At 36.3% G+C, this 13,090-nt stretch overlaps 1 protein-coding gene across 4 annotated transcripts in view; it reads right to left on the bottom strand.

Annotated features, from left to right (window-relative positions):
• Positions 1–13,090, bottom strand: part of LOC127963998 (glutamate receptor ionotropic, delta-2-like) — a 409,530-nt gene that overhangs the window by 356,635 nt on the left and 39,805 nt on the right. For all 4 annotated transcript variants that reach the window (XR_008154973.1, XR_008154974.1, XM_052564133.1 and 1 more), the window contains exon 2: positions 9,737–9,892. Coding sequence is in view for 2 of the 4 variants with exons in the window: in XM_052564133.1 (XP_052420093.1) it covers positions 9,737–9,892 (156 nt within the window). In the remaining 2 variants the exon portion in view is untranslated. The remainder of the gene's footprint in view (positions 1–9,736; positions 9,893–13,090) is intronic.

Here is a 13,090-nt window from a genome sequence, read left to right as displayed (position 1 = left end):
AAACAATATGATTTTGAATTATATATTAAAAACACTGTTCAAAATTTTAGATTATTAAATCCAAAAAAGTCATGTAAAAAGTAAAGAAAGCTCTGACAAAAAGGCATGGAATCTTTTGCATTTGGAAATGCCTTTTGATTTGATATACTGTTATTTACAAAAACAGAATTTGTCTGACAAATGTGGATAGACAGACAGACAGACAGACAGACAGACAGATAGATAGAGGCAGTAATTATAAAGATTGACTGAAACTATGCAGAATTCATTCTCTGATTAATTATTGAGGTCCTGATTTATACCACCAATGTCTGAGAAGATCACAAACGTAGTCAGCTGACTGACAGCCTATCCCAGGTGCCAACAGCTGGGGATTCTAATCACTGGCAGAGTGATGAATGACACTTGTGTGTTGGCAAACAGGGCCTTGCAGCTGCCAGAAGAGGTGGGGAGATGTGAAGATTACATGAGGGACAGTGTAGGGATAAGAGTATGTCTTCCAACTGGATCTACACTCAATAGCTGTTGGTAACAACACATGGTGTCAAATTTCAGCACAAAACCCAGATCATCCCAGGATCATCCACTGACATCCAAATGCTCAAATGAGACTTAAATCTATGGTCTTTGAATAAAGGAGCTGTAAATTCTTGAGTACAGTGCATGCTTCTAGAGGATTGTAAAATGATCGAGGCCTACAGAAACCTCCTTCCGTTGTTTGAGGGACTCGACAGTGAAGATCAATAGAAAAACAGTAAAGTAAAAGAGCTAAGGTCACCCATGACTTCTGAAGACAATGTCTGACCTCCAGAGTTGGACAAATCAATGAGAGATTCATTGAGTGATGCTTAACCTATAACAATGCAGTACAATCTGATGTGAACTTTTTTGTTATGGAACATTTGGCCAGTTCAGTTGAATGGTAATATATCAAGTAGTTTTATTAAGCTATCTTAACCTCCGGTTAGTTTGGATGAGCCAAGGGTTTTCAAACTGGTACTCCCAGGGGACCACAAGGAGGTTCTATAGGGTCTGCTCTGGGTTACCAAAGCTTTTAGAATAATATTATAATGTTAATTTTATTACTAAATATCATTGACTCAATAATGCAAATAAATCATGGAAGTGACAACATATAAAAGATAAATGTCTTTAAAATAATATCACACAAAACAACCTAATGTAGTACATTACAGGTTGAGAATGACAATAAATAAAATGTAAATAGATATTAGATAAAATAAATAAATACAAAATTGAGAATTATTCCATTCAGGGAAAAAATAAATGTTGCATTACTATATAACGGTAGCACAAAACTACTTGGCAATCTCCACCTGTTACTGAAAGGTACTCAAATAGTCCAAAACTGGTTTAAAAAATGAGAAATAAGAACATGTGCCTGAAAGCCAAGACATGTGCCGTCATGGTGGAAAGATGCATGACTTGCACTAATGAATCAATACAACCTTTCATAAGGCCCAGGTCATTATAATTCTCAGAGTGATTCAAATCACTATGAAGGGAACTACAGGCTTATTTGTATTCCGTTTCTGTGCTGGAGGGGGAAGGAAGGCCAGTCGGCAGTTTGCACAATCAGGTTCCCAGCAGAGTGAAGGCGGTCTGGTCAGAAGAACCTAATTCTCTCTCTCACAACGGCTCAGGGGGATCAGGCATGAGAAGTGTCATTACAGTGACAGAATCCAATGGAATGATTTGAAAAGAGTGTGATTGAGGTTGAGAAGGAAATCTGTGAAATAAATGAGAGTTATTATTTCTGCTATAGCTGTGTATGGAGAGAAAGACAGAAAGGGGGAAAAAGGAGATGGAAGGAGGCAGGCTGGTTAGTGAAGGCAAGAAGCAACCGCTTTAGCCCCAGGGTGATTGGACCTCTCTTTTCAGACAACTGAAAGCTGTGTCTAGGTTTTGGACAGTCACAGCATGGGAGAGTTAGTGCACATACACACACACACACACACACACAAAGTCAGGATAATGCCAACAGTAGGAATAATGTTACTTCTCAAAGTCTCAGACTTTTACCTTATTAAACATTTACTTTATATTGATTTTCCCTCCTTTCTATCTCTTTTTCTGTGGACCACACAAGAAGATATTTTGAAGAACGCCTTATATTTTGTTCACACAATGAACGTCAGTGACTGGCATTGTATAGACAAAAACAGTCAAAATATCTTCTTATGTGGTCCACAGAAGAAAGTCATGCAGTTTTAGAACAACATGGGGGCAAGTAAATGATGACAGAATTGTTGTTTTTCTTTTCGTTTTATGTATCCCTACTATACACATTCATTGCCTTGGTCTTGAGTTGCCTTGGTCAAATGTATTTCTGAAACAGCTCTTTTTTTTCTTTCAAATTAAATCCGAAAACCAATTAACTTGCATAACACTGGTGTTTGAGACCATCAAGTGCTTGACTCCTCTCACAATAATCTGTGCAATAATCATTTCCATCAGTCGAGCCAAATTCACACTCACAGCTCAGACGTCGTCTCTCAGCAGGAGTAGGAAGCCCTCCTGCGATGTCCAATAGAGACATTCCGCCAGCTGCTGTTTTCCCATTTTACAAAAGCGCAAAGAAATGTCCCTCCATCATTCATGGGAAACTTTGAAACTGCCAGTTTGCCCATTGAAGAAGTGCCAAACTTCACATTTGGAAGTTCCAAGTTCCTCTGAGATGCCACCAAAACACATTGGCGGGGTTTTACCCAGCTGTCAGCTGTAGAATGCCATCATATCATCGCTTTATTACAAATGTCAGACTCGCTGCTGGAAACACCCCCCATTGATTAGAGGCTGGATAATTGGATTGTGGCTCTACCTCAGAAACACTGACTGGGGGCATTTAGAGGGTGAAGACCATGAAAGGCAATATCAGGATGTGTGTATAGAAGAACCGGATGAGAAGAACAACAATAAAAGGTGAGGGAACATAGCTGAAGAAGACTCTAGTTAAGAACATTACAGTCTAATCTGGCATGTGTTTAAGTCACACATTATTACTGCATTGTTTTAGGAGTTGACAGTAATTTCAGTTTGTTTTTGGCATGCAGTTATAACTTTAGATGCTTGAGGCTTTCTTTGAAAAACCTGTCAAAGCCAGAATCCCTCTTGTAGTTTGAGATGTTGGTAGTCTTTTAAAACTAAAAGCTTTTTTTTGTTGCAAAAGTCATTTGAAATAGCCTAAGGCAGAGTTTAACAGCTGCAACTCTCAAAAGTGTTATCAACCTACTTGATTTATGGAGTAAATTATTTAAAAAATAATAAAGTAAACCACTGTAAATAAAAACAAATTTACAGCAGTTCCCAATGTCAGAGGATGACCAGCCTGAAAGAAAGCTAACCTTGCTATCCTTCATCAATAATGAAAAGCTTCAATTCAACAGAGATTTAGTATCAAATCCATTAAATTAATAATTGATATATAGACTGTTTTTAAAATGTGAATCTGCTAAATTTAGAAAGCCAATGCAAACAAAAACAGCGATAATGAATCGCCTGGGACAATCTACCTCTTAAAATTATTAACACCAGACATCACCTTGTTAGGTTGTCAAAAATCCATTTACAATTTTCCCGTTCTGCTTCAGAATTCCCCTCATTATAAGAAATTAATGTTTTAAGTATTTTAAATGTAAAATGTCTGAAATACATGTTCAGCTGCATTGAAATAGCTTCAGACCTTCACTCATCATTATAATCAGTCCCTTTATCTTTCCCCTGAGAGTATGTTTCTATTTTTATCCTGACACTGCATTATAGATGTCATTGTCATCATTGTTCATAAAGAAAAGTAAAATCTCCCACAATGCACCACACTTCATCACAATGTCAAACCCATGACATACTGTAAGAAACTAGCAGAATATTGTAAAAACATCAGTTTTATCACAAAGGACCAGACTGCATTTTAACAGCAATGTCATGATGCCAGGGAACTTCAGTACACAGTTTTATAAAAATATTATATGGAGGTCTTCTGACTGACACACTGTAATGATTCCAGGAAAGGTGTTTTCACAGCTCCATAGTGTCCATAGTGACAGGATTTTTTTTTAAGCTCAAGGTACATACATTATTCTGTACAAGTCTATTTCCACCACAAAATAAAAAAATAATAAAAAGATAACTGTGCCTTTTTCATCTCACATTTTGGACTTTTCAGAATTGTGTTATATAAACTCAGGTTTGCATGACAAACACAGAATTGTAAGATACAAACTCAAAATTACAATGAAACTCAATAAAATAGCAATGACTTTTTTTTTAATTATTATTCTGTAGTGGTGGATAAAAGTGGAATGTTAACTTGCAATTTCTGAGAAAAAAAGACAGAGATGTGTGCAATGTATGCAAACTTACTTTCTTTACTTTAGAGGACAAACTTTATCTAATAGATAATTTCATCCATTATTAAAAAAGGATGTGTATACTGAATAAATTATGTAACCAAATGTTCAAGCTTAGAAAGGACCAAAGGTATCATTTCAAGAATCTGTCAATGCAAACCCATATCGATCGACAACTAAATGTGGACGTGTCAGTCTCAGTGTCTACAGTGTTACAATCCTGTTCATCAAAATTACAGGTTCAGGTGGGTCTACAATGCACATATTAGCATTTGATTATGGTGACTGGATTTGAAAATAAATAAAGAAAAACAAATCTATACAGCATCAAGCACTTGGATGTTTTCTTAGAAACTAAATATGTGATGGGCCTGTCAATTCACTAGTCATCCTTCAGTGCGTCTGACCTTTCATACAGACATACTCTCCAGTGAGCCTGGTGATGCTTCATAGAAAAGGACAAAACAAGACACATCTATGTAAGAGCATACTGTAATTACTGATGTGAGTTCAAAGAGAATCTGCCAGTCTTAGTTGGCAGATCAGAGAAGCTGCTGGTGGTTCACAAACAAAAAAAAAGCACTCGATGTGCACGGACACATACATACACAAACAGACAGAGAAATAAGTTTGGAACAGAGAGTCCAATCTGGCCAGTGGCAAAGACATGTACACAACAAATACAGACTATTGAGAATAAATAAATAAAGAAATATTCTTACTCTCTTCTACTACCCCTTAGGGCTGGATCAACCTTGACAGTGTAGTAGTAAAGATTAGAAGACAGGAATTTCTCACTTTGCTACTCAGGTTAAAAATAAGGTTACACCTTTTTTATGTAAATCACTCGCTTTAGCCTTTTTTCTACAAAGACACATAATAGGGGTGTGTAGCGAAGCACGTCCTGATTTTGCCAAGTTCGATGTGTTCCTAGGTCAACATATTTTGTTGACCCTGGAACAACATTTTACTCCAAAAATATATTCTTAACCAAATCCCTACACCTAAACCTAACCTTAACCATGAGTAATCCATAAAATCATAGGAAATGATAGATGAATGACACTGATGTACAAGCACCAAACACTGATTTTAAGCGTAAATTTCACAAAATCTAAAAACTGGTTCTTCAAATCTGATCGGTTAATCACAATGTTGTTCCAGGGTCAACAACGATGTTGTCCCAGGAACATGTCTCACTTGGTAAAATCAGGTTCTGCGTGTAGCGAAAGTGGGGGAAAAAACAGTAAAAGACCATTTTAAATAGCAAAAATCGTGTATAATTCATTGCATATATGCATAAATTAGAACAATATCAATAAATTCCTAAGTGTGCCAATTCAATCAGTTCAGTTTTCTAAAAGTAATGGGTTCCATAAAAATATGCCTTGTATAGTTAAAGTATTGTTTATTTGTATTAATATACACTACCATTCAAAAGTTTGGGATAAGTAAGATTTTTTACATATTGAATATGTTTAATATGTTTCGTTTCTTGTGCTCATCAAGGCTATATTTATTTGATAAAAAATACAGAAAAAAAAAAGTTATTTTGTGAAATATTATTGCAATTTAAAATAACAGTTTCTATTTTAATATAGTTTAAAATATTAGTTTAAACTTATTCCTGTGATGCAAAGCTGAATTTTCAGCATAATTAACTGTCACATAATCCTTCAGAAATCATTCTAAAATGCTGATTTATTAACAATGTTGGAAACAGCTGTGCTGCTACATGTTTTTTTTGGAACCCGCGATACTTTTTTCAGGATTCTTTAAAGAATACAAATTCAGGATGCTTTTATGAATTCAAAATAAAATAATACTTTTTTAAGTACTTTTATTTAGCAAGGATGTGTTTAATGGATGAAAAGTTATAGTAAAGACTTTTATTGTTAGAAAGCATTTTAACTTTTAATAAATGCTGTTCTTTTTTTACTTTTTATTCATAAAAGAATCCAGAAAAATAGTAAAAAAAAAAAAAAAAAAAAAAAAAAACAGTCTGTGGCCTCTGACTGCACTCCCATTTGATGTTGCTGCTCATTTGCATACACTCTGCACAACTTCTGCTAACACCTACAGTACTATAGCATTACCCAGAAGCTGCAAACTTTTGTAACAGTCCCTGCTAGTAGCAGCATGCGTGAATACTAATCTCCATTAATTTGAATTCTTAGAATTCTGCCTCATTTACATGTATTAATCAATAGCTATAGGAAACAGATGCATATGAGTTTGAGCTACAGTATTACATAGTCAATTAAATCTGTCAAATCTTGGATTTATTCTATGACAAAAGTTGTTTTTTCATCTCTTGGCCTGTTAAAAACTTGCAAGCTAGAACAGATTGTACATGAGAGACAAGCTTTTCTGGATGCAATTCATCTAATCACAAAGCAGGAAGCTGACTTTAAGAAGATAAACAGATGTTTAAACAAATGAGGTATACATAACAAGGTCCAGAATCAGACATCCATAAGAAGCAGAATCATCTGCACTCATGCTGAACCATAACACATGTGCACCTGTAATTAGGCTCACTCACTCAGAATGTTTCAGTAAACAAACGAAAGGATGGTAAAGCTTACAAACGGAGAAGAAAAGTGCTTTCTGCAAGTGAGAAGAACCATCAAGAGCAGAGGGTGAAGTTAGCTAATGCAGCCCTCTCCATTAGATAACAGGGGTCAACTACAACATGTCCCACTCTCCCTTTGACCTCTAAGACAACCATACGTTTAAAAGGATGACAGCGATGCTGAATTCATCTACACTCAGATGCGGAGGAGAACAAAAAGCTGAGATGCTTGCCGACCGGTCTAACAGTATCACAGACAATTAAATGAGACGAATGAGAGTCAGGAAAATGTCAGGCATGTTTACATTAACATACTGTATCTAGACTGGGGATGTTACCTTATCAGCATGAGTCTAGCAGCCACATACTTTTTATGTGCTATTTTTTTTTTTTAAATCAAAGCCCTGTATCATTAAATGTGAGATGATTTGTTCAATTGAAAAAAATACAAAATGTGACAGATACTGTAACAATAGTCCCTTACAAAACAGCTGTGTCTCTGTAGTGTACCACATTTTAGCTCATAAACCTACAACTAACACACTAACCACCCGCAGTCCAACTTAACTAGCCTCTATTTATACTGCCATTGTCATTCTTCTCGGCACAAACATGTCTCAGTCAGTGCCATTTGCCTAGTCCAATTATTGTTGTGCTATTACCGCCTTGCTAAGCAGCCGGTAAACAGACTTTTATTGAAAAGAGGTGCTTGTGCATATTTTCTGTTGATCGTGGCAGCAGTAATTCATCAAAATGATGATCAAATAATGGAGATAAAGATCATGATGAGACATAAATCCATGCACGGTGTAGTCGAGCACATTTTAATGATGCTATTTAGATCCTCCACAACCTGGTACTTAGAAGCAACCTGTATGATTGAGAACCGTGCTACACAAATAGCACTGAGCACTATGTTTTAGGGTTTTGCGCTATTATCTATCCTTTAGTGAATCTTGTGCCAAAACAACACAACCACCGTAACCTCTACTTAGTGAAACCCAACCCCCACCCCTACCCCCAACCGTGTAGAGTATCACACATTGTCTGAGTTTAGTTCCTGGTCTGTTTGAAACAATTTAGCAGATCTAGCCATTATTGCTCCATTTGCAATTATTGTGAAACCGGTTGGCAAAAACCTTGGAACAAATAAGAACAAACATAAAACTTTCTTATAAGATAGAGGGAGAAACACAGGAAGATGCCAAAGTTAGATTAAGTGCTAGTTAACTGAACTCTGCGACTGTGTGGAGCACAGTGAACCTGCTGATGCATGGATGGCAGCGTTCCAAAGGCCTTGTAACCTGTCCTCCTTTCTTGCAGGATAACAGAAAATGGCCCTGCTCCATGAGCTAACAGCACTCATTTGTGGAAACCACAGCATCATGGTATTATTAGATCATTCCACTGATCTTAAATCAAATATTAGAGGTGAGATAAAGCTGACCTCTGAATGCTATGAAAGTGTTGGATCCAGACAATTTGCATAACGTCAGGCTGAGCGAGCATATAAAGTGGAGGACTCAGGCAAGACTTTATTCTAATGATCAAAAGAGGCACCTAATTTAGCCATACTTACCCTTTAAGCTCCTTCGTAGGTTTAACAAAGCTATTTACATCATAATACATACATTTTTTTAAGAGCAAGTAAACAAATGCGGGCTATTCATGTCTTCTGTCTTATGCAAACATTATTTGACTCTCTGGAGGTAATGGCTCAGAGCAGAATGGTGTCCGACTTAATGAACGTCATGAACAATGTCTCCCACCCTCTCCAAGGCATGTTGGCAGAAATGAAGAGTGCATTCAGCAACAGAGTGATCCGTCCACGGTGTAACAGAGGGTGCCACTGAAGGTCATTCCTGCCTACTGCCATAAGACTCCACAATTCTTCCGCTGTGTGCATGAAACATTGACTTGTTTTGACTCCTCTGCCTACAACTGTTTGTCTCAACAACTGCTTTACATTTGCTCTGTTTATAACATTTAGTACCCACCGGTTCATGTGTACGATGTATTTTTGTATATGTTGCACTGAAGTCAGTGTATGTACTGTACAGTCTCTATCCACCTATCTATTCACCCAGTCTATATAAACCCAACTCACTGATCTATCTAACCTAATGTACATACCTATCTGTGTAACATATCTATCTACCCATTAACCGACCGACTGACCAAGGTAACCTAAAGTACATATCTATCTACTTAACCACCAATGTACCCTATCTACCCCCTGATCCACCAATCTATTTGGCCAATCTATCTGCTCTACCATCTCTATGTTGAGGTAATTGAATCTTGTCGACCTGTATACATAAACTATCTATCTACTTACCCACCAGTTTATTTAACCTATCTATCCATCCACCAATTTATCTAACCTATCTAGATAGACACCCACCAGATCTGTCTAGCCTATCTACGCACTCACCCATCTGACTCACCCACCTATCTAACCACTCACCCACCAGTTTATCTAACCTATCTATCTACTCATCCACCCACCTTTCTAACCTATCTAACCACTCATAAACAGTTTATCTAACCAATCTTTCTACCCACCCACCCACCGATCTATACAGCTATCCCTCTGTCCATCCAGCAACTGCATTTGTCTTGTTCTCTTCTAACTATTATTTCACTTGGATTGAGGAGGCACATGCTGTATTAGATTATTGGTCTTTATTTTGTCATTGTTTCTCATATGAGCCTCCCATTTAAAAGTGATGAGTCCATAAAGGTGCAAGAGTATGTTCAGAAAACAGATTTAAATACTCAAATGACGTACCTTCCTGCACTGCTTGGAAAGGGTTGTTTGCATCTACAAACTCCACGGACACAGTGATCTTCTCTGTCTCCAGGATCTCATTGTTGAGGTTGAGATCTGCCACCGCCATCCGGAACACCTCATCATCCTTTTTGGCAGACTCATCAAAAATGGCCCCTAAAACAAAAGCATTTGAGGAGACTTATAATATGGTTGACAGCAGAACACAGAAATAGAAACTCAAAGTGAACTTAAGCAGAACCTAAATTACTCCATAACACATTTATCCATTATTCCTGACCAGAGCAAATTCTTGTGTGAGAGAAGCTATCAAATTTTATTTGATGCAATTTATATTTGTTTGGAGTACATATATCATGTATTGTAAAGTAACAAACACAGCTAAAATGATAATGTAATGCAAATAATAGGATATATAAATATGAAGAAAAAAACTTATCAAAATGCCTTAGAAGCAAAAAATGATAAATGACTATTTACATACTGAGAAAAGAAAAGTTAGAAAAGCCTAACACAGCATAAAAATCATCACTATATACAACATAAAATGAGTTCCGGACAGCAGTGCTGTGCCAAAAATCAACGCTTTATTATTACTCTGCCTGGCTTCATTCAGCAGCTTACTTTATTGATTCAGTAAATTAATCCTAGATGAGGTACAAGAATATACACCAGCTTTTAGGTAAAGAGACACTTGAAGACTGACAATTATTCGAGTCTTAAAACAAGCAAATAAGCACACAATGACCTGTACATATGTGCACGTCAGATAAAAGTGCATGCAGTGGAAATGTTTCTCGAAGCAATTTCATCTACACTTGTTGGTCTCTACAGATCCAGCTGCAACGGAAAACAGTATTCTGGGCTCTAAAATTGAATCTTGTATATCTATGTACAAGGAAATTGAATCTTGTCGACCTGTATACATGAGAGCTACGTCAAAAAATTGTTACCCGTCAGCGGTATGTGGGAAGTAGGCTGAAGCAGAGTATTTTCACAGTTCGTGGGGACAAATTGGTGCTCTTTCAATGAGTGGCACACAGGAGATGTTGCCCATATCACATTAGAGTCTCTGGTCAGCTGTGAACAAGCCAAGTCAAGACACTACCTGCAGGACACTGTGAACACTGTCAGGCCTTTAACAAGAAAAATCTCAGAAAACACTCAATTTGTCTCCAATCCTCTGCAAAACATCATAATGGGTCTTTTATCTGAGGACAGAATAGAGTTGCCATAGAAACAAAACTCAAGGTGGAAGCTTCTAAAGCCACATATTTCATCCGCAGTGATGGGTAATGCTGTAGAAGGGGGTATTATGCTCAAGTCCATGCGCATCTGCTTTGATTTGTTTTGCCAACTAATAAAACCATCTATAATTCAAAATTCAGTTAGGTCAGACAGAGAATCTGTTGTAACTGCAAAAACTACTTTCTTAGTGAGTACATTTGTAATAATTCTAAAACATCCTTAAAACTAGATGCATTTATTTGATGAGAAAAACTGAACTGCATAAGATATTATGCAACATTTCTTTCCTAAAATATTTTTTTCTTTAAAAAATGTAATACGTTTTATGCTGAAAAGAATTTAGTAATTCAAAATATCTTTTTTGAAAACAAGCCTTCAATATCTTCACTTGTTTCTCAAGTAAACTTACCTTGCTGTAAGGATGATTGTTTAAATATTTTTAAATGGAAAACAAGACAAAATTACTCATTAAGAAAAAATGTTTTTGCTGAGAACTTGAATGTCAATAACAAGCACCTTGTTGTCATTTCTTATTATGTTTAAAATCAGAAAAGACAGACGGCTCAGGATGCTTGAAAAATAAAAATAAAAAATGTAATGTTGAAAGGACACAGATGCTTGTTCAAATTGCGGAAAAGACTTCCTCGAGCAACTTAGGTAGCATGATTGAGAACAAAAGGTAATTCCACAATAAAGTACTCAAGGGCCTGTAGCAAGTCCTCATAAGCAACACTGGCCAGATTAATATCCTGCAGCTACTCTCAAGAGGAATAAAGCAACAGGAATCAAATTCCTGCCTGTCTTAATCAGTCCTACCCCCTATCCCGTGGGGGCTACTCTTCTTCAGATGAGTGAGAGAGTGTAAGTGTACACAAGTATGAGAGGGTAGTTGCGAATTCTGATTTACAAACTGCTGGATTGCAGCTCTAAACAGGCAAAGATGCTGCAGCTCTTGGGCAATTGAGTTGTGAGGCAAAAGATAACTTCACCAAATAAATTAAAGAGCAAGAAATAGCACTCTGTCTGGCTCAAGCCAACAGACAAAGGGGAAGCAGTATATAACAACATCAGGTCACAATAACATGGTTGGTCCTAACCATGTAGTCAAACTTTAACTATTTCCCAAGAGAAGAGACCTTCTTAAAAATCTGATAAACCTACTTTAAATCAGAATGAGAAGCAGCTTCAACAAATGGCAGCTAATCAAGGAGCTATCCAAAATAATAAAATATAAGAACACAAACTGATTAGCCAACAATTAGCAGTTTGCATCAAGTTGCCCCTGATGCAACTTCTTTCCACCAGAGCAACTTATTTATACAGTTATATACTAGTAACCAGTGTTGGTTTGATTGTATTAGTTTATAGTGAGATGCAAATTACAAACTCTTGTACGTTGTTTGATAAAATTTGCTTTTTTTATTATTATTATTATAGTTTTTTTTTTTTTTTTTTTTTTGCTAGTTGATGCTAACCACCACAGGTAAATAACTAGAGGAATAACAAAGCTAAAACTGGTTGCATTGCAATTCTGTGTTTATGAATACATAAAGAACAGTACAGTAAATGAATCTTAAATTAAAATATGATACCAATATGTAACATGAAGCAGCATAACAGATTTTTTTTTTTTTAAATCTAAAATAACCTGAAGTGGCTGAAAACATATTTAAAAATTGTTGTCCACTCTTACACAAAAAAGGGCGGTGTGGGGGGGGGGGGTGTAGTATCTTTATAAATCAACTGCATAACATGTTGGTTGTAAAAAAAAAAAATAAATAAATAAAAAAAATTGATTAATAAATTAGATTAATAACAGGCATGCTAATAAGCAACTGGTTAATAGTGAGAATTGGTCGCTACACTTAATTGTTACTAGTGCATCCTGTAGTAAAACTAGTCTGGAAATGCCATTGATCAAGTAATAGTAATTTACTGTTAAATTCAGAGGACAATCAAACGGCAAAAATCTTTGAGATCCAACTGATGAAAAATTGAAATAATTATGAACATGGAACAATGCGGCAATAATTCTGTCACACTGATGACAATAACACATTGATCTTCTCAAACAATGTCAAATTCATTGAAGGAAGAGCTTGGATA

The sequence above is a fragment of the Carassius gibelio genome, chromosome B8, assembly GCF_023724105.1.
Source record: "Carassius gibelio isolate Cgi1373 ecotype wild population from Czech Republic chromosome B8, carGib1.2-hapl.c, whole genome shotgun sequence".
Classification (NCBI taxonomy): Eukaryota; Metazoa; Chordata; class Actinopteri; order Cypriniformes; family Cyprinidae; genus Carassius; species Carassius gibelio.
Note: the sequence above shows the minus strand (reverse complement) of the source record. Positions and strands in the feature narration are given on the sequence as shown.